Below are 26,701 nucleotides of genomic sequence, written 5' to 3' on the forward strand. Positions count from 1 at the left end.
GAGAACTATTGGAGGCATTGGCGGCCTCAGGGGAGTTTAGATTGGGGATGAGCTGTCCTGTGGGGGGGGGGGGGGGTTGTTGTGGGTATGTTGGGGTTTCTTAAAATTAAGAAAATGTGTATGTAACATATTGAAATGTGGATGAGAATGTGATATTTTTCGTTTATTGTTAATAAAAGTCTATTTAAATTAAAAAAAAAAAAAAAAAATACATGGACAGGTCAGATCCACCGGAGCTATAGGTGCCCCTATAAGAAGACAACCCATGTCCTATGTAACCCATAAGGAGAGATTCCCTACAAGGCACATAGCTGGGGTTGTCTTCTTTTGATAGCGCAGTAATGGCTGTGTCCAGGGCCGCCATCAGGGCATTACAGCCATTACTGCTGTATGGGGCCCGGTCAGCAGCAGTACACAGAGGGGCCCGCAGATCCGGGGCCCCACTGTTGTGCTTCTACTGATCGGGCCCCATCATGTAGTAAAATACTGTGCACTGCGGCGCTGGGGCCCGGGAGCCTTTTTGGAGCTGTGCACGGCCGTCTCACCTAGTCGGCTGCACAGCTCCTGCTCGGCTGTAGCTAGAATGTATGGGCTCCCTGCAGGTCCTGACTACAGCCCATACATTCTAGCCGTCTCAGTAGTGAATGTGCTAGAATGTAGGGGCTCCTGTCAGGTCCTCTCAGCAGCACATACATTCTAGCTGCTGCTTCACTGCTGGAAACACTAGACGCCCCGGGAACGACTGAGGTAAGTATAAAAAACATTTTTGTTTTTTTAATAGGTGAGGTGAGGTGGGGGGGAGTGAGACTGCAGATGATGGGGTGTGTTTTAGGGAGTACTGTACATGATGAAATAATAGGGGGCTGCAAATGATAAAGTGTATTTGAGGGGGTACTACACATGAAATGATTGGGGCTGCAAATGAAGTAAGGGGGACTGCAGATGAAGTGAAGGGGGGATAGGGGACTGCAAATGATGATGTGGGGGTGATGGGGACTGCAAATGATGTGGGGGGACTGCAAATGATGTGGGGGGACTGCAAATGATGATGTGGGGGTGATGGGAACTGCAAATGATGTGGGGGTGATGGGGACTGCAAATGATGTGGGGGTGATGGGGACTGCAAATGATGATGTGGGGGTGATGGGGACTGCAAATGATGATGTGGGGGTGATGGGGACTGCAAATGATGTTGGGGGACTGCAAATGATGTGGGGGTGATGGGGACTGCAAATGATGTGGGGGTTATGGGGACTGCAAATGATGATGTGGGGGGGATGGGGACTGCAAATGATGTTGGGGGACTGCAAATGATGATGTGGGGTGATGGGGACTGCAAATGATGTGGGGGTGATGGGAACTGCAAATGATGTGGGGGTCATGGAGACTGCAAATGATGTGGGGGTGATGGAGACTGCAAATGATGATGTGGGGGTGATGGGGACTGCAAATGATGTTGGGGGACTGCAAATGATGATGTGGGGGTGATGGGGACTGCAAATGATGTTGGGGGACTGCAAATGATGATGTGGGGGTGATGGGGACTGCAAATGATGTGGGGGTGATGGAGACTGCAAATGATGATGTGGGGGTGATGGGGACTGCAAATGATGTTGGGGGACTGCAAATGATGATGTGGGGGTGATGGGGACTGCAAATGATGTGGGGGTGATGGGGACTGCAAATGATGTGGGGGTGATGGGAACTGCAAATGATGTGGGGGTGATGGAGACTGCAAATGATGTGGGGTGATGGAGACTGCAAATGATGATGTGGGGGTGATGGGGACTGCAAATGATGTTGGGGGACTGCAAATGATGATGTGGGGGTGATGGGGACTGCAAATGATGTTGGGGGACTGCAAATGATGATGTGGGGGTGATGGGGACTGCAAATGATGTGGGGGTGATGGGGACTGCAAATGATGTGGGGGTGATGGAGACTGCAAATGATGATGTGGGGGTGATGGGGACTGCAAATGATGTTGGGGGACTGCAAATGATGATGTGGGGGTGATGGGGACTGCAAATGATGTTGGGGGACTGCAAATGATGATGTGGGGGTGATGGGGACTGCAAATGATGATGTGGGGGTGATGGCAACTGCAAATGATGTGGGGGGACTGCAAATGATGATGTGGGGGTGATGGGGACTGCAAATGATGTGGGGGTGATGGGAACTGCAAATGATGTGGGGGTGATGGGAACTGCAAATGATGTGGGGGTGATGGAGACTGCAAATGATGTGGGGGTGATGGAGACTGCAAATGATGATGTGGGGGTGATGGGGACTGCAAATGATGTTGGGGGACTGCAAATGATGATGTGGGGGTGATGGGGACTGCAAATAATGTGGGGGTGATGGGGACTGCAAATGATGTGGGGGTAATGGGAACTGCAAATGATGTGGGGGTGATGGAGACTGCAAATGATGATGTGGGGGTGATGGGGACTGCAAATGATGTTGGGGGACTGCAAACGATGTGGGGGTGATGGGGACTGCAGATGATGATGGGGGGTGATGGGGACTGCAAATGATGTGGGGGGACTGCAAATGATGATGTGGGGGTGATGGGGACTGCAAATGATGTGGGGGTGATGGGGACTGCAAATGATGATGTGGGAGATGGGGACTGCAAATGATGTGGGGGTGATGGGAATTGCAAATGATGTGGGGGGGATGGGGATAGGTAATGATGTGGGAGTGATAGGGACTGCAGATGATGAAGTGTGTTTGAGGGGGTTCTGCACATGATGAAATGATAGGGGGGCTGCAAATGATGAAGTAAGGGGGACTGCAGATGAAGTGACGGGGGGGATAGGGGACTAAATGATGATAGGGGACTAAATGATGAAGTGGGGGTGATGGGGACTGCACATGAAGTGAGTGTGAGGGACGTGGACAGCAATTGAATTGAACTTGGGGGTGGGAAGAGCAAATGATGTATTGAAGGTGGGGAGAGCAAATAATGAATTTTGAGGGTGGGGAAGATCAATTGATAATGAATAGAGGATGGGAGAGAGAGAAGACGTGGCAATGAATTGAGGCAGAAGGGGCATGTAACTATAATGAATTGGGGTAAGGGTTAGAGCGGGAGGTACATAGTGGGTTCGTTGAGGATAAAGTAACTGGTAATAAATTGGAAGAATACAGGTGCTAATTAATTTATATATTAAATGAGGAAAGTGGCTATATACAGATAGTGGGGGCACAGTGGCGGATTATAATTTATATTTGGAATGGTGGGTTGCATAATAACCAATTATATATTAATGGTGGGTGAACGTCTGTAGTCAGATGTGTAGTGTAGAAGAAAGGGAAAAAATGGGGAATGTGCTCTGGAAGCGGTGCTCTAGATAACTGTGTTATTTTATGCAGATGAGACGAGTCCTGGCAGAAAGAAGTGATAGCGGTCTGCGCTGGATTAAAAAGAAACGCAAAGATGAAGGACTTTAGCTAGAGACGTCACTGGTGAGTATGTTACCTGTACACTGACACCATACACTGTATACTGTATACAGTGCTCCTGTGTATAATGTCACTGGTGATCACTATACTATCTGTACACTATACACTATATACAGAGCTCCTTTGTATAATGTCACTAGTGATTGCTGTATTACATGTACACTGTACCCTATATACAGAGCTCCTGTGTATAATGTCACTAGTGATCACTATATTATCTGTACACTATACACTATATACAGAGCTCCTGTGTATAATGTCACTAGTGATCGCTGTATTACATGTACACTATACACTATATACAGAGCTCTTGTGTATAATGTCACTAGTGATCGCTGTATTACATGTACACTGACACTATATGAAGAGCTCCTGTGTATAATGGCATCGGCGACCACTGTATTACCTGTACACACACTGCATACTAAGTACAGATCTCCTGTGTATAATGGCATTTATGGTGATAGTATTTTTTTTTTTATTAATGATCAGTATTGTACTATTCAGTCACAATGTGGTGGTAATATGTTGTCCGGCCATGGTGTAGCGGTATTTGTTCCTTGTATGTGCTATTATTCAGTCACTGTGTGGTGGTAATATGTGGTCTGTTCATGTTGTGTTGGTATTTGTTCCTTGTATGTAGTTGGTCACCATGTGATGGTAATATGTGGTCTGGACATGCTGCGGTGGTATTTGTCCCTTGTATGTGATATTGTTCAGTCACTGTGGTGGTAATATGTGGTCTGCACATGGTGTGGCGGTATTTGTTCCTTGTAGATAGTATTATAGGTCACTATGTGGTGATAATATGGTGTCTGGTCATGGTGTTGTGGTATTTGTCCCTTGTATGTGGTATTATTGGTCAATTGAAAAATAAATAAAAATACACCTAAATTGTATTGCATATTTTAACAAATGTTTAATAGATTAGAGTAGAGTAGGGCTCGGCCAAAAGAGTCTACCTTGTTGTCGTCTCAAATTTAAAAAAACCTTTTGGCCAAAACAAAAGCTGCTGGCTATGTGTTTGATCTGGTAATGGGAACTGTTAATGTGTGATTTGTGAGAAGTGGAGTTTTGGCAAGAGACAGCGGTGGGGCTGTTGACAGTTCGAGGGGTGGAGGCGGGGCTGGGGTGGAGCCTGGGCGGAGTCTTAAGGGGCCCTGAAAATTTTGCCAGTATGGGGCCCTGAAATTCCTAGTGGCAGCCCTGGCTGTGTCTGTGGATGCTGGCATGATTATACAAGTGATACGCCAGTTAAAGACCCCCATACACTTTAGGCTAACATTGATCGAACCGACAGATTGCAGCATGCTTGGACAACAGTGTAATGTGAGTGGGAGCTCCTGACTCTCCCCCAACAGGTGATTTCAGAAGCAATCCTGAGAGTCCTATTTTGGACTGCCAATCCTTTTTTCTAAGGGGTAGCTAACCACGAGACATATCAGCCCACAGCTCTATCATGGGGTACAGGAGCGCTCGGCAGAACAAGTCAAGTGTTCCTATGCATCGGAGTCGGGTGAGATAGCTGCTGGCCAAACGATTGACCAAACCGTCGATCGGCGGGCACCTATCTAAAGTGTATGGGGTCCTGACCAGTCGGGATCGGAGAGGACGCCTATCATGGGGGTCTCACCCCACCAATTTGAACACTGCAGATGAATGGTTATGGATTTTCCTTTTGTTATCCTATCATCCACCTGTGACTCTCCTGAAAAAATGCAATAAAAGATAATAAAAAAAAAGTCATTTATTCGCTAAAATGACAACAGTGACAACCACAAGCAAGGGAGAAGATTTGATTTTCAGAGCTAATGTTGTAAAATCAGAAATGTTCTGGGTCTCTGAAAGCAGTAACACAAAAAGAAATATATTGTGTCATTTTCACTGCATAGTGAACACCGTCATAGCAAAAACCTCAAATCAATGGCAAATTTGCTTTGTTTTTCACCCATGACCTGCCCAAAAAATAAATGACTTTTTTTTACTTTTTTTACTATGGGCGTAAGAGCTAACAGGCAGAGTAGTTGCTACCCTACCTGCCTGGTCTGATCTCTGTCCGCACAGAACGGTCACAGGCCTGCTCCTGCGTGTTGCGTTGACGTTGCGTCGACAGCGGGATAAAGATTGAAAAGCCGCTATTGTTGGCAATTATATAATTTGCACCAAAACACTAATAACTTCTTTTGTAATGCTGTCCTAGGCTCTGAAAATGTGTCCCCTGCCGTGTCCGCTCATGGTTCGCGCTCCCAGACGCCATCGCCTGCTCCTTTTACATCTGAGCAGACAGAACTGCATGAAAAGCTTCAACATTCAGTTTTACAGACACCGGATGATATTGGTAAGTTTCCAGTTACCGTAATTTGCTTTCACACACACACACTCTCACACACACACTCTCACTCACACACTCACGCAGCCTCTTGCGTGGTACCACCAGAGGAACACCGTCGCGAACACGTTCAGCCAAATGATTCACTGACTGCCGCTATCTTTGTACAGGAGGAGCGCATGTGCAGTTACTGTGACCACCGCTATCTGTCTGCACAAAGACGGTGGCGGTCTGATTTACTGCACCTGCGCAAATTACCCGCAGGTACAGTGAATCATTCGGCTGATCCCTGTGGCAGATGCACAACGTCTCTACAGGCAGAGGAAGCCGGTCACATTAAAGGGGTTTTCACACTAACGACAGTTTATTTTAAAAATTGTCTGTGTCTGACCGTGTACTGAGCATACCACATCTCCTGGGCAGGGGAGGAAGCAAAATACAATACTGACATTACAGCAGGGAATCACAGAGGATTCATTTTGTGAGGTAAAATATTTCACTGACTGTTTTTAAAAAATATTTTACCTCATAAAATATATCCTCTGCGATCTCCTGCTGTAATGTCATAGAGAAAGCGCACATGGGTGAGACAGCGCACAGGGGGGAGACAGCTCAAACGGGACGGCACATGAGGGGATGACACAGCGCAGGAAGGAGAAAGACAGCAGACAAGGGGCATAGCACATGGGGTAGACAGGTCAAAGAAGAGAGCACAGACGGGAGAAGTCAGCACATGGGGAAAGAGAGTGGATAGGTGTGTGAGCACATGGGGGGAGAGATTCTCAAGCCTGCCCCCATCGTGACATTACCGCCCTCCCGATGCAATAGCATCGAGCCTCCATCTAAGTCTATAAATAATCACTATATTATAAACGTGACTTGGCTGTTCGGTGTTGTTCAGGGTTTATTCCTGTAGGTGTCGGTGTTGCTACTGCAGTGAAGACATTTGCTGGCAGATGACAGCAGTGATCGCCATGAAGCCACACGTTGATCCTGTGATCTGTTTACCTCCCATAGCGGCAGACCACCTGTCCACTAAGGGGCACATAAGCTGGGGGGGGGGGGAGGGAGGGGACAAGCATTTTGATGTAATTGTTATCTGCGTTGCTCTATTTATTATAATGATGGCTGGACCATACATGACAAGTACTTTTTTTCTATTGTGTCCCCCCCCCCCCCCCCGATTTCCTTATAGATTGTGAGCTTGCGAGCAGGCCCCTCACTCCTCCTGTTGCTATTGCACTGTGTATCTTTTGTAATGTATTTATTGTGTGTACATATCCCCATTTAATTGTGAAGTGCTGCAGAATTTATTGGCGCTATAGAAATTAAATTATTATTATTATAACCCAATGATAGAGCCGGGAATCTTCTGCTCTCTGTGCCACTATTCTGCCTATGCGCCTGATCTCGGCCAGCAAAAGCAATGGCGTCACTACATTGCACCTGCTGTGTGAAGACTTTCTCCATACAATGCATAGAGTAGTGCAGCATGCCAGAGGAAATGTCATTTTTTTGTTAATTTTATTTTGTCAGTCATTACTTTTGAGGGTACTTGGGGGCATGATTCTGTGTAGGGAACTGTGTGTACTGTGTGTGTGTGTGTGGGGGGGGGTGGTTCTGCAGGTGCCATCATACTGTGTGTAGGGGTCTGTGGGGGCCATTATACTACGTGTGTGGGGGAGACTGTTGGGCCATCATAGTGATCATGCTGTGTGTGTGGGAGGGAGCTGTAGATTTATCATACTGTGGAATCGGGAGACTGTGAGGGCCAGGATACTGGGTGTGGGTTTGGGCTATCATACAGTATTTGGGGATGCTGTCCTGGCCATTATACAGTGAATGGTGCTGTTGTGGCCATCATACTTTGTCTGTGGAGCTGCGGGGGCCTTCATTCTGTGTGTGAGGGCCATCATAATGTGTGAGGTGGGGGCCATATTACTGTGTGTGTGGTGGTGCAGTGGGGGCCATAATATTGTGTGTTTGTGAGGGGGAGGGATGTGGAGGCCATCAACCTGTGTGGGGTCCCCTCTATTGAGATGCAGAGGGCTGTGAAGCCCATCACACGGTGTGTGGTTGGTTATGGGGGCCATTGTGTGCTCGGGGGGGGGGGGAACATCATACGGAGTGTGGGTTATCAAACTGCTTAGGGTGCTGTTGGGGGCATCATACTGAGTGTGGGATGGCCTATGGGGGACATCAAACTAATTAGGGTGCTGTGGGGGGCATCATACTGTGTGGTAAGCTTTAAAAGCCTTAAATTATGTATGGTTTGTAAGGGCCTCATAGTGTGCGTGGAGGCCGTCATAATATGTATGGGGTTTGTGGGAGCAGCATATAATGTGTGAGGAAACTGAGGGGGTCTTCAGAAGCCATCATATTGTGGAAGATGTAATGTGAAGGCATCATACTGTGGGGTTGGTCAGCGTTTTCAAACTGATCATGCTCAGGTCACATCACCCAGCCTGACCAGCAGGTGTCCTGACCTGAACTAACAGCCTCCAGTATGCCTATGAACCAGTAAGCGCAGATCAGGAGACCCCCCCCCCCGGTCAGATTGGGTATTGTGATCCGAGCCTGTTTCGATGAGTCCGAGAAACCCTTTTAGGCTATATGACAAGCAATACTATAGTATCAGCATTGTGCTATACACTTTTGCATGTTGTTTTTAAAGTATAGTAAGATGTCTATTTTTCAACACGTGTTCTGTTATTTCCTACCTTGTACAGAGCCCTGTGAGTTTCCCCTGGAGAGCTGCAGTGTGATGGCAGGCGGGACACTAACCGGCTGGCATGCCGACGTATCAACCGTTATGTGGCGGAGAATGCTAGGCATCCTGGGAGATGTGAATAACATAAGCAATCCTGAGATCCATGCGCAGGTGTTTGATTACTTATGTGAACTGTGGCAGAATCTGGCCAAGGTAATCCATCTATCACCGTTGTATGAGTAAGCGATGAAAACGAGTGATCATATCATGAAGTGTTTGAAACTTTGAGACTATGAATATTGGCTGAATCGGTCCATTTCGGGCACACAAAACATTTAATATGTATAGGTCTGTCCTAATGCTATTTCAATGGCACATGTCCAGTAAAGGTACCTTCACACTGAGCAACTTTACAACGAGAACGACAGCGATCCGTGACGTTGCAGCGTCCTGGATAGCGATCTCGTTGTGTTTGACACGCAGCAGCGATCATGATCCCGCTGTGACATCGCTGGTCGTAGCTTGAAGTCCAGAACTTTATTTGGTCATCAGGTCGGCGTGATTCATCATGTTTGACAGCAAAAGCAACGATGCCAGCAATGTTTTTACATGGAGCTAACAACCAGCGACAAAGATAAGTACGTCACTGGATCGCTCCTGCATCGTTCTGGTGTTGCCGTGTTTGACGTCTCTACAGCTCGTTGTCTATATCGCTGCAGCGTCGCTGAGTGTGACGGTACCTTAAGAATGGTTGGTCATGTCAGATTTTAGCAGTCCCAATCCTTTTGTTTTTGGTAGAGATAAGCAGCCGCCATAGGTTTATATAATGGTTTGCAAAACCATTGTAGGGATGGTGTTCTTGGAGTGACCAAAAAGTTAAATTTTGCTCTCATCTGACTGCAGCACCTCCCGCCATACTTTTGGGGAGTCTTCCACTTGTCTTTTGGCAAACTCAAAATAAGCCTTACAATTTCTGCCCACTCTTCAATAAAGGCCACCTCTATGGCGTGTACGGCTTATTGTGGTCGTATGAATAGATAATCCAGTGTCTCCTTGGGAACTCTGCATCTCCTTCAGGGTTACCTTTAGTTTCTGTGCTTTCTAATTAATGCCCTTTTTGCCCGGGCTGAGACTTTTGGTGGGCAGCCCTCTCTTAACAGGTTTGTTGTGGTACCAGGTTTGTTTCCATTTAATGATAATGAATTTGATGGTACATCGGGGTCATCAGAGATTGGAATATTTATTTTATAACCCAATCCTGACTTGTGCTTCTCAACAACTTTGTCCCCGACTTGTTTGGAGATCTCTTTGGGCTTAATGTTGTTTGGTTAGTGGTGCCTCTTGTTAATGGTGTTGCAGCCTCTGTGACCTTTCAGGAAAAGTAAAGTGTATATACCGATCGACCTGTAACACTTAGATTGCACACATGGTATGTCCTGTCACTAAGCATGGGACTTATGAAGGGAATTACTTACACCAGAAATTTGTAGGGACTTCATAGCAAAAGGGGTGAATACATATGCACATCCCAATTTTTAGTTACGGTATTTGATCCCATAATTAATGTCTATATTTTTCTCTCTTCAGTTCATCAACTTAGACTATTTATTGAAACACACAACACTGGTTGTATTGTAACAAAATAAGGTAAAAAGAAAGCCAAGGGTGTGAATACTTTTGCAAGTCCCTGTACCGATTTCCCTTTTCAGATCACGTATTTGTCAAGCTGGTAATTTAGAATTGCGAGTCAAACAATAAGTAGATGACTATAAAGTTTTTTTCGCTTTTGCTTCATTGGGAGACACAGGCAACCATGCTGCCACTAGGAGACTGACACTATGCTAAGAAAGTTAGATCCACCCCAGCAGTATACACCCCACCAACTGGCAGGAAGCTAATCAGTTTTAGCTGTGTCAGTATGAGGCAGGCATGGGTGGTGACCCAGGCCCATTTCTACATTAGGTTTTGTAATAAGTCACTCTGATCTTCCACCTTGAGACAAAGAGCACAGTGTGGAGTTGTCACTACTGTATCCTCTCTGATGTACGAGGCAGGACCCTAACCCCCCTAACACATCAAGAGTTTTTGGGTCTCCCCGGCAGGCAGTCCTTGCCACCAATTCCTTGCCCGCTCGTACTCCCAAATCCTGATGGAACAGGGAGGGAAGACTGATCTGTTACCTGCCAGCCGCCCAAAAGTCTGCACCGATGACATCTGGTGTCTGTCTTCCATAATCAGAATGTGAAGAAAGATTCATGATCTGTAGGACAGGTATATAACAAAAGCAGTAAATGGGGACTCCAAATAAAAGAAAAAGAAGAAAAGGACAGAAGAATTTATTAATAGGCCCTAGTTTTCCACTGATCATAATCTGGGCGACCCCCAGGAAAAGCTCTCATATATTTAGCTTTTTATTTCCAGCTTCGGCCTCAGCGCTTTTCTTGTGTTCTCCTGTTGCCTCTTTTAAAAATCTAGATCCCAGCTTTAGCCTGGGCCTTTTCCCCGGGCCACGCCTCTGGCAGTCCTGCCTGTCAAGCGCGTTCCTGCTCTTTTGTACTATATCGCCCTCAGCCCATCAGCGCGCCTTGCATTCTGGCACACAGGTTCCCTACGCACACTTTGCGATGCCGCCTCTTCCTCCTTCTGCCAAACACCATCTTTCAGTCGCCGGCTCATACTCAGCGCCACAGCTCACGCAATCTTTTCAGACTCACCTGGTTACACTGTATGACCGCCGTCTTCAGCTTCCACAGAACCTCCGAATCCAGGTTCAGCTCTTCCACTGGGGGGGGGCAGCTCTTTATCCCCAGCATAGCTCCCTCTGGTGCATTTCTCTTTCTATGCCTAACCCTAGGGAGTCTGGCTGCCATCCTCCTATTGTCCTACATTTTGCATGTTTCTCCTGTTTGAAAAGATTTCCTTCTGGTCAGACCTCATCTCTTTGCCCAGACTGCAGCCCACCCACCATGCCATGTCCCCAGGAGACCCCCACCACACCCAACAAAAGTCCCCCCCAACTCTCACCTAAAGGTACCTTCACACATAACGATATCGTTGCTTTTTGTGACGTAGCAACGATATCGTTAAGGAAATCGTTGTGTGTGACAGCGACCAACGATCAGGCCCCTGCTGGGAGATTGTTGGTCGCTGAACAAAGTCCAGAACTTTATTTCGTCGCTGGATCTCCCGTGGACATCGCTGGATCGGCGTGTGTGACACCGATCCAGCGATGTCTTCACTGGTAACCAGGGTAAACATCGGCTAACTAAGCGCAGGGCCGCGCTTAGTAACCCGATGTTTACCCTGGTTACCAGCGTAAAAGTAAAAAAAAAAAAACACTACATACTTACCTACCGCTGTCTGTCCCCGGCGCTGTGCTCTGCACTCCTCCTGTACTGGCTGTGAGCGTCGGTCAGCCGGAAAGCAGAGCGGTGACGTCACCGCTCTGCTTTCCGGCCGCTGTGCTCACAGCCAGACCAGAGAAGCAGAGCGCCGGGGACAGACAGCGGTAGGTAAGTATGTAGCGTTTGTTTTTTTTTACTTTTACGCTGGTAACCAGGGTAAACATCGGGTTACTAAGCGCGGCCCTGCGCTTAGTTACCCGATGTTTACCCTGGTTACCCGGGGACTTCGGGATCGTTGGTCGCTGGAGAGCTGTCTGTGTGACAGCTCTCCAGCGACCAAACAGCGACGCTGCAGCGATCGACATCGTTGTCGGTATCGCTGCAGCGTCGCTTAATGTGAAGGGGCCTTTAGAGACCAAACTTTAGTGGTTTATTAACACTTTAAACCGTGGACATCCCAGACATTGGTCTCAGTCAGAGAATGGCTACCCAATCCTGCCTCCGCCACGGAGGACCTGTCAACTTCCCTGGGTGTTCTGGACCCTCCGGTCTCCCAAACTCAACAGTGTAGATCACCCAAGAATTCCAAAAAGCATGCCCTAGCTCATCGCCTAGTCCCCCGTCACCCTGAACGTCCTCCAGGATTCCATCTCTCTCTTCACCTCCTCCGAATCTCTGGCGGCTCAGAAGTCAGATCCCCATTCTGAGTCATATTCTCATCTAGACTCCAAACAGATCTCCAAACTATGGGACATGGTGGATAGTCTGATTCTAGCTGTTAATCAGGCCATTGACATAAAGGACGCAGAAACCTCTCCCTCTGAGCAGACCTTATCCTTCAGATATATGAAGCGTCTTTACTGGGTTTTCGCCAGCCGCAATTCAACAGAATCTTTACCAGGGAATGGAAACATCCAGAAAACTGCTTCCGAGAATAAAATGCATTGAGGTCTTGTATTCGTTTGCATCCAACCTGCTTTAGAAAAAAAAATTGGGAAGTCTCCTTCAGTTAATTCCCCCATCTCCCTGCTGTCCCCTAACACAATATCCTCCCCCTTTTTGATAGAGCCATGTTACAGACATACCAAAGCTCTTGCCAAATCCGCCTTCGAGGCCACGGGTTCGGCCATCTGCTTGTCCTTTGCCGGTATCCAAGTCGGTTTTGGCCGTATCGTTCTGTTCCAGGATGAGCAGCTCTCAGTAGTCGACAATGCTTGGGTCTGAGATGTTGTCTCCTACAACTACAAAATAGAATTTTCCACTCTCCCTCACTCTTGTTTTTTTGAGGCCAGTCTTCCACAGATTCCTTCCCTCATTCCTGGATTTTTAAAGGCAGGCGTCATCATCCCTGTTCCGCCACATGAATGCTTTTCAGGTTTTTATTCAAACCTGTTTGTGGTCCAAAAGAAGGTTGGCTCCGTTCGCCCTATCCTGGGCCTCAAATTATTGAACAGACATGTCTGCCTTCGTCACTTCAGTATGGAGTCCCTTCGGTCAGTAATAGCCTTCATGGAGCTCGAGGAATTCATATGTTTGGTGGACATTCAAGATGGAGGTCTGCACATAACCATTTTCCCTCTTCACCAGCGGTTCCTCCACTTCGCAGTCGCGGAATACCACTTTCAGTTTACAGCACTGCCATTTGGCCTAGCCACAGCACCCAGGGTTTTCACAAAGGTAATGGCGACGGTGCTAACCATTCTTCAGAGATGAGGCATTCTCGTCATCCCTTATTTAGATGAAATTCTTATCAAGGAAACATCCCCCTCAGCATGTCAAAGTCTGCAGTTTACTCTGGACACCCTCTCTTGTCTGGGCTGGATCATCAACTACTCAGTCATCTCTGATCACGATCCAATGTATTGTTTTTCTGGGAATGCTGTTCGACGCCGCACGGGCAAGGATTTTCCTGCCTAAAAAAGTGCTTGACTCTAATACACAAGACTCGTGCTCTCAAAGGTTCCTCACCTTGCTTCCTCCGTTTCTGCATGAGCATACTCGGCCAGATGGTAGCTTCAATGAGAGTTATTCCATTCACTCAGTTTCACTCATGCCCACTACAGCTCTTCTATCAAGATGGGGCAAATCAACTCACTTCCTGGATCGGCTTGTCACACTCCCCTCTCGAATCAAGAAGTCCCTGGAATGGTGGATATGTTCTCCCTTTGTCCTTCAGAGAACATAGTTTCTGCCAATGTGTTGGAAGGTTGTAACAATGGACACCAGTCTACTCAGTTGGGGAACAGTTTTTCAAGACCGAATAGTCCAGGGCCGATGGAACTCTCATGAATTGTCCCTTACCATCAACATTCTGGAACTCAGAGCAATCAACCTTGCTCTGCTCCTCTGGCAGAACCTTCTCTCCTGGTGTCCGATACTTGCCAATCTGATAATGCCATGGAAGTGGCATACATCAACCACCAAGGAGGAACTCGAAGTCGAGCAGTGATGTCAGAAGTGGCTCGGATTCTGTCATGGGCCCATCTTAGCTGTTCACATCCTGGAAGTGGACAACTGGGCCGTCGACTTTCTCACACGAGAAGCCCTTGCCACCAGCGAATGGCTCCTGAATCCGTCGGTTTTCCACAAGATTTGTCTCTGATGGGAAACCCCCAACCTCGATCTGATGGTGTCCAGATTGAACCACAGGGTTACTTAGTTTGTTTCCAGATCCCACAACCCTCTAGCAATCTGCTTCGACGCGCTGGCAATTCCCTGGTACCAATTGTCCTTCCCATACCTGTTTCCTTCTCTTACTCTGATCCCCAGGGTGGTCAAGAAGATCAAGGTAGAGGGTGTGCTTGTCATACTCGCCGCTCCGGATTGGCCCAGAAGATCCTGGTACTCAGAAGTAATCAACCTTTTTGTGGACACTCCGTGGCAACTTCTCGATCTTCCAGACCTTCCAGATCTTTCCTCGCAGGGCCCTCTTTTCCACCAGAATTTTCAGTTGCTCAATTTTACAGCAAGGCTGTTGAGATTGCGGTACCGAAAGCTGATGGTTTCTCTGATCAGGTTATTCAGTACATCATCAGAGCAAGGATGCCTCCTTCCTCTTGCATTTACAACTGTACATGAAAGGCTTTTTTCCGTTAGTAGTGCAAAGCAAACTGGCCCACTGGCTTTTGCTCTGCCATTCATTTTGTAATTTTTGCAGTCGGGTCTTGAATCTGGCCTGTCCCCCAGTTCTCTTAAGCGACGGGTGTCTGCACTTTCCATTTTTTTTTCAAGAGAATGTCTCGTCTCGCCCACAGATAGGACATTTCGTCAGGAAACCCCTGGTAGAACCTTGGGATCTCAATTTAATGCTGGACGTCCTTCAGGAGTCCCCATTTGAACCACTATGAGAAATCTCTTTCCTTCATCTCCTGGAAGGTTTCCTTCCTGGAAGCTATCACCTCAATGAGACAAGTCTCGGAACTCGCGTCTCTTTCTTGCCGTTCACCTTACCTGGTGTTCCACAAGGACAAGGTGATCTGGCGTCCAATCCCATCTTTTCTTTCTAAGGTGGTTTCCTCATTTCCCCTCAATGAGGACATCATATTTCCTTCTTTTTGTCCATCTCCCTCTCATCCTCGGGAGTCACTAGACTAACTGGACCTCATGAGAGCTCTTCGTCTCTACTTTTCCAGAACGGCATACTTCAGACAAGCGGACTCTCTGTTCATAATTCACGAAGGTTCTCAAAGAGGCCTCCCTGTTACCATTGCTCTATGGATCTGTTCTGCCATTCTGGAAGCCTTTCAGCTAAGGGGCAAAGCGCGTCCACTCAAGGTCATGTCTCACTCCACTCGCACAGTGGGGGCATCATTGGCCTGGCGACCCTGTCATAACTGTTGTCAGGTGACCTGGAACCTGCGGCTACTTCCCTGTCCCTAACGGTAGGGGTTGCCCTAGCTCACCCTGTTCCCCAGGTTACCTCTGAAGATGAAGATGCCGGGGCCACGTACCTTGCCTTATCTCCTGAATCCACTCTCCGTCTGTACCCTTCCCCCATTAAAGGAAGCGGGGAGTAGCAGGGAAGCATAGTACACCAACCAGAACAAGTTAACACGAACAGGGGAAATGAAAAATACGAGGCATACAAATAAACACAGGAATGCATTGAGGAGTGGAGGATGGGGTAAAACCAAAGTAGGAGAAAGAAGGGAATCATCACACTCACAAATCCAAGAAACAGTCACAGATAAATCTAAATCCACCAAACGTCTACTCTTACAACCACCAACTACTATCCTCCCAGCCATGCATCATAAGCTTGCTCTCTGGCGATGTGTGTCAGACAGGACCCAGATTATATAGGGGACAGGAGTGGCTAACCGTGCTCAGCTGAGAGCGTAAACTCCCTGAGCACTCAACATGGCAGATTAACCCCTGTACTTCCAAAATAAATTTACACTGTTTAAAAAGAAGGTGAAGTGCTTCTATTCAGCACAGGAGTAGGAGCAATCAGGCGCTGCTATCTTCTGGTCTTCTTTGTCATGGTATTCTCGTGATAGCCGTTTGTAAATGTACTATATGGTCTTCCATTCATGCCTTCCCGAATTTCTACAGGGTTCACACCTACGCCACGTTGGATGCGAACCTCGATAGAAAGGTCTTGCAGACCACAGTGGCCTAAAGTCAGACTTGATGGCGTTGTCCTTTAGCGCACCTTGGGTCTGCTTTTTGACGTTTAATGGTTTTCTTTGTCCACCAAAGAGAAATGATGATTTTGAGTACTCACCATAAAATCTTTCTCGGAGCCTTCATTGGGGAACACAGCACACGCCCTTGTATACGGTTATGTTGGTTTCTGTCTTTGTATTCATGTTGCTTCTCTGCTTTCTCAGTAACTGATTAGCTTCATGCCGATTGGTGAGTATATTTCTCCTTCGCCTCATTGGGGGACACAGACCGTGGGTGTATGCTACTGCCACTAGGAGCCTGTCACTAAGTGATACAAAGAAAGTTAGCTCCTCCTCTGCAGTATACACCCTCCTGCTGACTCTCAGCTAACCAGTTCTTGCTTAGTGTCCGTATGAGGCACACAGATGGGTCTGCTATTCAGACCCAAAACTCTTTGTCATTTTATTTTTACCTCTTACATTTTTGATTTTACCTTCAACAACGATGGGGCGACGGAGCCTTTCAAGGTTCTGATCTCCCCGAACCATCAACAGGCGAGCACATATAGTGTCGCCTCTCCGTATCCTCTCCTGCGACGTGGGATGCCACGCCTGAGCTGATTCTTAGGGGCGACGGGTCCCTTCAAGGGCACCGGTCTCCCCACACCCTGAGCGGACGAGCACATGGAGTGTCGCCTCCATGTATCCTCTTCCCCAGCCAGGCCTATTGCCGGACATTCAGCCCTGTCCCATCCTAGGTGATTATCCCTTTGGATGTACAGAGGCTTACCTTGTGGCGTCCGAGCAGCCCCCACTGCACCACCTCTGTTGAAAGCGGATGGTACAAGGAGGCGGACGGTACCTCTCCACCTCCCTGGATGATGGATTGAGGGTTCCTCTTTATCCCTGCACGTCCAAACAGCAGCGACAGCAGAGGATCTCTTCTAACTTCCCTGACCTGCTGAACAGAGCTGCATACTCGGCCTTGCGGCAGCTTCCTGGGTAAGTGCCTAGAATCTAGCGGCTGGAGGGCTCTGCGCAACCGGCGTTTTTTTCCCTTTACTTTTTTGCAGCGACGGGTCATTTTCCCCTTTTTTCCCGCTTGGCGCCGGCCGCCACCAAAAGTTTAGTCCCCGGCTTCGGGTTCGTGTAGGCCGCAACCCGGAGCCTCCGCCCATGCTAGGTCGCGCATTATGGCACGGCCCCCTATTCAGGTGCTCCTTGTTCAGGACGAGAACACAGCATGTTCTCGGCGGCCATATTCATCCTCCTGCCACTTCCGGACACGAGCTGTGTACATCCGGAAGCGGCTGCTGCATTGGACTCGGTGGTATTCAGCGCTAGAGAAACTAATCCAACGCTGACGGGGGACTCATAATCCGGGTAGGGAGACGCCGCTCCATCCATCCTCCCTCCCCCCTCTCTCTTTCCTCCTCCGGCAGCATACAGAGGTGCATAATGGATTGGAAAACTATGCCCAGTCGATCAGCAAAAACGCTATGCCCAGTATTCCCTGGTCCTAAACCTAGTCTTAAGGGCACACGACCAGCATTCCCTGGTCTTTAAGGTACATGACCAGCATTCCCTGGTCTGAAAGGTACATAACCAGCATTCCCTGGTCTTAAATGTACATGACCAGTGTACCCTAGTCTGAAAGGCATAGAAACGTACAGACGTCTAGCATAACCAGCCCAAAGCTGGTCACCTTTTTCAGAGTACCTACTTCAAATTAGCGCAGGAGCCCTCCGCCGCCGATCCCAGCTAGTTCCTCTGAGTGACTTCGTCACTGCCGCAATCCATGGCTTCTCTGACCAGGAGATTGTATCCCTATGTGAACCCGCTGTGATTCGGAGTGCTCGTAGGACCAATACACATGGATCCTCTCCTACATGGGAGCCGTCGGCTAGCAGGGGCCGCAAGTATTCTAGAAACGTACAGGCGTCGAGAAAACAGGAGCTTCATTTCTTGATCTCCCTCACCAATGATTTGCTGAGAACTATACTCTGCATCTGAATCGGAGGTGACCTTGGATCTAGACTCTCCAAAGCCTCAGCACAAGCTGGATTCGCTTATTTAGACCATCATCCAATCTCTGTGGATTGACAAGGACTCCAAACAGAGATAAACTCCTTAGTAGTGCATATGCCATTTTCCTGGACAGCGAGCGTCCGGATAAGCGATTCACTAACGAGCACCATGGTAGCACAGTGGTAAACACTGGTGTTTTTTTTACAGCATAGGAGTTCAGGGTTTCGGCCCCACCATGAACAATCACAAATGGACTTGCTCTAGAAACAGATGCCTCTTCAAGCGACACCAGATGCCATGCCTGGTTTAACTGTTTTTAAGGGCGACAGGTCCTTCAAAGGACACCGATCTCCTCACACCATCATCAAATGAGCACATGGACTGTCGCCTCCACGTATACTCTGGGCGACTGGTCCTTCGAAGGACACCGATCTCCTCACACCATCATCAAATCAGCACATGGAGTGTCGCCTCCACGTATACTCTGCTACAGCCGGGCCTGATGTGAACCCGGTCCTCCAGGGGAATTGATCTCCGCAGATGTACAGACGCCCTCCTTTTGACGACCGAGCAATCTCCCTCTGCATCGCCAATATAATGCGTAGAGGCGGACGATCCCTCTCCACCTCCTTGTTAAGAGGATGGTTGATTGAGGGTTCATCTTTTTATCTCTGCACATTCAATGACAGCAGCAACTCAAGACACTTTGCTACCTAGCAGCTTAACTCCTATGGTATACCTACCAGTATCCCTGCCCGATCGTCTTTTAAACATACCACGGGCTGTCAAACAATCTGACTCGTTCCGTCTTGCGGCCTTGAGTTCAGCGCTCTGCCTTTCTTTAGCCCCGCACGGGTTGCCACAGCAATGGTCCCCTGGCCGGAGACCTTCGCTACTTTGATTTACAATAATAATTTAAAAAAAAATTTGAGTAGTGTCCACAACGCATAGGAGTGTCCTATGTAATTGTATTATAGACCTCACCACAGGGTGTTTGGTCTATGTAGCTTTTGTTACTAATGGTTCCAGTGTTGGTCTATATTTGTTTGATTCAGAAAAGTTGTTCTTTTCCGGAGACAGTACAGCTGGCCAATCAAACCTCTTGAGCGGGAGACTTTGTGGTGCACGCCTCTTTGAATGCGGCTAGTTGCGCAGCACTTTCTGCAGTGAATACCATTTAATTCAGAAGAGCTTGATGAATCAGAGAACGGAATCGTACTCCGCGTAAAAAAAAAAAAAAACCTGACATCACTCTTACAGAGTGGTCGCTTATTCGGTGAGCAGGGAGGTGTCCCTCACGCAGGAACAAGGGATCGCAGGCTTTCTATAGATCCAACCAACAGTGGAAGAGTTGTCCAGCACAGTCTAGATCTAAGGGATCTTGGTTCCAGAAAAGGGGGACCGAAAATTAACACTGATACTGGACCTCTAACTTTTAACAAGCTTGAACAGGCAAGTCACGATCTTGCCCTTCAGCTTTGCTACCGCTGCCAGAGTGTTCACCATTAACACGGCGGCTGTCGTGTCCCTTTGGCACTCTGAGTGTGTGGCCGTCCTGCCCTATCTGGTCGACTTCCAGCTGTTCTTCCAGGTCGACGCTGAGCCCGTCTATATGTACCTTACGATACCCTTCTTCATCTGGGTTGGCGGATGTGCTTAGACTGTTGCTCATTTCCAGTCCAGCAGATATCGTGTTTAAAGGGACACTGTCACCTGAATTTGGAGGGAACAATCTTCAGCCATGGAGGCGGGGTTTTTGGGTGTTTGATTCACCCTTTCCTTACCCGCTGGCTGCATGCTGGCTGCAATATTGGATTGAAGTTCATTCTCTGTCCTCCATAGTACACGCCTGCGCAAGGCAAGATTGCTTTGTGCAGGCATGTACTACGGAGGACAGAGAATGAACTTCAATCCAATATTGCAGCCAGCGGGTAAGGAAAGGGTGAATCAAACACCCGAAAACCCCGCCTCCATGGCTGAAGATTGTTCCCTCCAAATTCAGGTGACAGTGTCCCTTTAAGGATGATCCTGGCCACCTCCAGAGGGTTGGTAATCCTCCCTTGAGACAAGGCCGTGGTCCTTCAACAGGGAACCTCCGCTCTTGGTCACTCATTCCGGGACGGAATGGCCATACGGCAATTCTGGCAAATGCCAGAACGGCCTGGCTATCTTCTCTGCTATGTCATTAAACGAAGCGGGTTCTCAGGACAGCTGAATTTCAGCCCTGGTCCGTTCCTGTCCTCATTCCATCCGATCGGCAATGAGGATCCCTAGGAAGAATAATAGCAATGGAGACAGTTCCCTTCGCTCCGCTTGCTTTCTGCAGGGCACACAGGTTTCCAGAGGGTAGTCTCTGAGCGTCTTTTTCATCTGGGGGAGATCCTTTCTCCCGGTTCAATACTTACTAGTGACTAACGGAGCGTCACCACACTGCTCAAGGCCTCTGATTATCTCGGGAATCCAGTGTCCCGATCAGTTTTCTGGTTATCCCCAACAGTACCTCTGCTCCTACAGCAGGCCCAATGCCTTTTGGCACGTCTCCCCATCCAAGTTCAGTTGGATATCATCTCGCCGGTGTCATACGTCTATAATCTAGCAGGTACCCACGGTCAGGCACCTTGACCTACATACCTCATGCTATCTGATGGGCCAAGATCTATCATTCGGTGATCTCGGCAGTACTCATCCCAGGAGTAGAACTCTGACCGGCAGTTTTTCCTCAGCCGCGAGGGTCACCTCATGTGAGTGGGAAATTCGTCCAGAAGTCTTCCGACATATCAGCCTTCACTGGAGCACTCCAGATGTAGATCGAATGACGTCCAGACTAGACGCCAATGTACTCAAGTTCATGGTTCGACCTCGAGACCCAAAAGCCATCGCAGTGCATGCTCTGGTTCTTTTGTGATACCAGATCCATCACGCCTCTTCCAGGGGGCTTTTAGGAAGCAGGAAGGCCCCAGTTTTCCTGGGAGAACCACACTGGCCAAGTCAGGTGTTAGGTTCTTTTGTTTGGTGGACCTAGTATTTTTCCACCTTATTGCAGCAAACTGCACGTAGGGACTTTCTCACAGAGCGTTTTCACATGTGGTCTCTCCCTATTGTATGTCTTTACACTTTGGGTCTTTAATAGTTCTGGGAGTCTTACAGTAGACTCTTTGTGATCTGGATAGACTTTGCTATACTGCGAGGTCCCCCTTCTCCTTTTTTCACTGCGATCATGCCATTCAGATGTGTCTTCTGAGCTAGCCGCTCTGCTCCTTCAGACCTTTTTCCTTATTACCATCCAGGCAAGGTTGTCCTCAGGTCATCCTCGTCTCTTGTTACAAAGGTGGTATCATACTTCCACTTTTACAAGGGACTCGTTCTTCCCTCTTCTCTTTCCGCTCCGGTCCATAAAACGGAATGGGTTCCCCATACCCTGGACAATGTGAGGCCCCTGAGTACGTACAGTACAGACCAAAAGTTTGGACACCTTCTCATTTAAAGATTTTTCTGTATTTTCATGACTATGAAAATTGTACATTCACACTGAAGGCATCAAAACTATGAATTAACACATGTGGAATTATATACTTAACAAAAAAGTGTGAAACAACTGAAAATATGTCTTATATTCTAGGTTCTTCAAAGTAGCCACCTTTTGCTTTGATGACTGCTTTGCACACTCTTGGCATTCTCTTGATGAGCTTCAAGAGGTAGTCACCGGAAATGGTCTTCCAACAGTCTTGAAGGAGTTCCCAGAGATGCCTAGCACTTGTTGGCCCTTTTGCCTTCACTCTACAGTCCAGCTCACCCTAAACCATCTCGATTGGGTTCAGGTCTGGTGACTGTGGAGGCCAGGTCATCTGGTGTAGCACCCCATTACTCTCCTCCTTGGTCAAATAGCCCTTACACAGCCTGGAGGTGTGTTTGGGGTCATTGTCCTGTTGAAAAATAAATGATGGTCCAAATAAACGCAAACCGAATGGAATAGCATGCCGCTGCAAGATGCTGTGGTAGCCATGCTGGTTCAGTATGCCTTCAATTTTGAATAAATCCCCAACAGTGTCTCCAGCAAAGCACCCCCACACCATCATACCTCCTCCTCCATGCTTCATGGTGGGAACCAGGCATGTAAAGTCCATCCCTTTACCTTTTCTGCGTTGCACAAAGACACGGTCTTTGGAACCAAAGATCTCAATTTTGGACTCCTCAGACCAAAGCACAGATTTCCACTGGTCTAATGTCCATTCCTTATGTTCTTTAGCCCAAACAAGTCTTTTCTGCTTGTTGCCTGTCCTTAGCAGTGGTTTCCTAGCAGCTATTTTACCATGATGACCTGCTGAACAAAGTCTCCTCTTAACAGTTGTTGTAGAGATGTGTCTGCAGCTAGAACTCTGTGTGGCATTGACCTAATCTGAATTGCTGTTAACCTGCGATTTCTGAGGCTGGTGACTCGGATAAACTTATCCTCAGAAGCAGAGGACACTCTTGGTCTTCTTTTCCTGGGGCGGTCCTCATGTGAGCCAGTTTCTTTGTAGCGCTTGATGGTTTTTGCAACTTCACTTGGGGGCACTTTCAAAGTTTTCCCAATTTTTCGGGCTGACTGACCTTCATTTCTTAAAATAACGATGGCCACTCGTTTTTCTTTACTTAGCTGTTTTTTTTCGTGCCATAATGCAAATTCTAACAGTCTATTCAGTAGGACTATCAGCTATGTATCCACCAGACTTCTGCAAAACACAACTGATGGTCCCAACCCTATTTATAAGGCAAGAAATCCTACTTATTAAACCTGACAGGGCACACCTGTGAAGTGAAAACCATTTCCGGTGACTACCTCTTGGGAAGCTCAACAAGAGAATGCCAAGAGTGTGCAAAGCAGTAATCAAAGCAAAAGGTGGCTACTTTGAAGAACCTAGAATATAAGACATATTTTCAGTTGTTTCACACTTTTTTGTTAAGTATATAATTCCACATGTGTTAATTCATAGTTTTGATGCCTTCAGTGTGAATGTACAATTTTCATAGTCATGAAAATACAGAAAAATCTTTGAATGAGGTGTGTCCAAACTTTTGGTCTGTACTGTATGTGTCGAGGTCGGTGTCCTTCCAGAGGATGAACACTTCATTTGGGCTTCCTGACGTTTTCAGGAAGGGCTTAGCCGTTTCTTCGGCCATGTTAGTCTAGTGGTTTCTTCACACATCCAGAAGTCCTTCCGTGTTAGACGTCAGCCTATTTTCACTCCACTCGATCGATCGAGTTTTTTCTTGGGTTCTAGACACCAGGCATCAGCAAGGCACGTCTGTCAGTTTTGCGGGTTCGTCCAGTCCGCATGCATCCTTGAAGCACTATAATTCCCAGACTTCCGCAGACGTGAGTCTGGGCAGGCGGTCTCTGCAGGCTGCGGTGGCGCACTTGTAAGTAGTGGTTACACAGGGCCTGATCTGCTGTTGTCCCCACCCAGGGACTGCTTTGGACTGCTTTGGGACGTCTCGCGGTCTGTGTCCCCCAATGAGGCGAAGGAGAAATAGGGATTTTTGTGTACTCACCGTAAGATCCTTTTCTCCGAGCCATTCATTGGGGGACACAGATCCCACCCTTTGTGCTTGTTTTTATAATTTGACATGCTATACTCTCATATGTTGTTATTGTCCTCCTACTGCTTTTGCACTGAACTGGTTAGCTGAGAGCCAGCAGAAGGGTGTATACTGCAGGGGAGGAGCTAACTTTCTTTGTATCACTTAGTGTCAGCCTCCTAGTGGCAGCAGCATACACCCATGGTCTGTGTTCCCCAATGAATGGCTCGGAGAAAAAGATTTTACGGTGAGTACACAAAAATCCCTATATTGCTGGGGAGGAGCTAATTTTTTTGCATAGTATCAGCCTTCTAGTGGTAGCAGCATACACCCATGGTTTCCTGTGTTCTTCAATGAAGACTTTGAGAAAGAGATTTTATGGTGAGTACCCAAAATCTTTAATTTTACTTGATTATGTAATAACTTGGTCATTCATTTTCTTTTCCAGATTCGAGACAATTTGGGAATTTCTTTGGATAATATGTCATCTCCTCCCCCACCTGTACTTATCCCGCCCTTGAGGATCCTCACCCCATGGCTTTTTAAGGTATTATCTATAATGCAGAACACATACATTTCTGGAATAACTAGTGTTGATGAATTAACCCCTTAATGACCGCCAATACGTCTTTTAACTGACCTGAGATATAAGAGAATAGCCTCCCCATACAGATGACAATCCAGCATCTGTTGGTTGTACACTATAGCTGACAACTTGCTGTATCAGCCACGATCAGTATTTGCGCCTTCTAAATCTGTTTAACCCCTTAGATGCTGCTGTCAATAGTGACTACATCATTATAAATGGTTAACAGAGTGTGGGGGCTTCTTCTTTATCCCAATTGGTGCCCTCAGATCATGATTTTATGGTCCTGATGTTTGCGATGGCAATTCATGACCAAATAGTGGCCTTAGAGTCTGACGGCTGTAGTAATCTGTTTAGAAGTTAGCAACATTTAGGTGGTAAAAATACACATTTTCATTTCTGTCATGCCATTTTGCATTAATTCCTGTAAAGCACCTGAAGGGTTAATAAACTACCTGACAGCAGTTTTCAATATGTTTAGGGGTGCTTTTTTTAAAATGGTATCATGTTTGGGGGTTTCCCAATATATGGGACCCCTAAAGTCACTTTAAACATGGATAAGTCCCTAAAAAAATAAATGTGGTAAATTTCTTTGAAAAAATGAAAAATTGCTGCTACATTTTTAAACCTCCTAAAATACTAACAAAATAAAATAACATTTTACAAATGGTGCTGATGTAAATCAGACATGTGGGAAATGTTATTTATTAATGGTTTGCTGTTGTATGACTATCTGGATTAAAGGGATAATCATTCAAATTTAGAAAATTGCTAATTTTTTAACATTTTTCTCAAATTTTTTATATTTTTTATAAATAAACACAAAAAATGTTGAACTAAATTTACCATTATCATAAAGTATAATGTGTCACGAAAAAACAGTATGAAAATCACTGGGATTTGTTGAAGCGTTGCAGAGTTATTACCACATAAATTGACACTGGTCAGATTTCAAAAATTTGGCTCGGTCACTAAGGGGTTAAGCCAGTTCATGCTGAGATTTGGGCTCTTCTTTGGCTGGGTCTTTCTTTTTTCTTGATTAAAGGAAATGTTCACTACTTAGACCAGTGTTCCCCAAGTCCGGTCCTCAAGAGCCACCAACAGGTCATGTTTTGAGGATTTCCTTAGTATTGCACAGGTGATAATTGCATCACCTGGACAAGGAAGCATTCAATGACCTGTGCAATACTAAGGAAATCCTCAAAACATGACCTGTTGGTGGCTCTTGAGGACCGGAGTTGGGGAACACTGACTTAGACGATATTTTAGATCCACAAATGAAATACCAGTAGTATAATGCCGTATACCCATATACAAGGCCATTCACTATACTATAAATAATCACGGAGAAAATCGAGTCTACATAGCTAATAAAATTAAATCAAAATTTATTTATACAGAGAAAATATAACGCCAATACATAACAAATTGACCAAACAAATACAATGGTACAATACATGGGTTTTTTAAATCAATAGGTGATTAAATCCACAGGTGTGAAAAACTGAGGCCGAAGAAAGGTCAGGACATATACATATATGGGGTGCAGCTGCTAAGTATATATAATATGTCACCGTGGACTGCAGCATATCATATCCATATAGCTAACTGTGCTCAAACTGTCCGCCATAACGAGTGGTACAACGATCACCACTGCTGCCCCCAACATCAATGTGAAAACATATTTACGTAAAACAATAGTTACCCATAATGGTGATTCGTCCTGCCTTAACCCCGGCCACATATCCCGATGCGCGTTTCGCGTTCAAAATACCGCTTCCTCAGGGGGCGTATATGGATATGATACGCTGCAGTCCACGGTGACATCTATAATATAACGCTGGGAGCGTCACTCTGTCCGAAACCTTTATAGACTGCGCAAGCGCCGGCGCAGTCTGGACCCCACAGAGTGACGCATCCCAGGAGATCGCGGTATATGTAAGCACTTAACGCACACCGCGATCTCCAGCGGAGAAGCAGGGACGTGCCAGGAGGGTGAGTATGCTATATTCACCTGTCCCGTTCCAGCGCTGCGCGCCGCCCCATCTTCCGGGTCCTCTGCCTGTGACG

General features: G+C 47.0%; 1 protein-coding gene across 4 annotated transcripts in view; it reads left to right on the plus strand.

Annotated features, from left to right (window-relative positions):
• RALGAPA1 (Ral GTPase activating protein catalytic subunit alpha 1) overlaps window positions 1-26,701 on the plus strand; it is a 314,621-nt gene that overhangs the window by 126,108 nt on the left and 161,812 nt on the right. For all 4 annotated transcript variants that reach the window (XM_069732024.1, XM_069732041.1, XM_069732049.1 and 1 more), the window contains exons 21-23: window positions 5,669-5,806; window positions 8,527-8,720; window positions 24,494-24,592. In XM_069732024.1, the coding sequence (XP_069588125.1) occupies window positions 5,669-5,806; window positions 8,527-8,720; window positions 24,494-24,592 (431 nt within the window). The remainder of the gene's footprint in view (window positions 1-5,668; window positions 5,807-8,526; window positions 8,721-24,493; window positions 24,593-26,701) is intronic.

The sequence above is a fragment of the Ranitomeya imitator genome, chromosome 1 (assembly GCF_032444005.1).
Source record: "Ranitomeya imitator isolate aRanImi1 chromosome 1, aRanImi1.pri, whole genome shotgun sequence".
Taxonomy (NCBI): domain Eukaryota; kingdom Metazoa; phylum Chordata; class Amphibia; order Anura; family Dendrobatidae; genus Ranitomeya; species Ranitomeya imitator.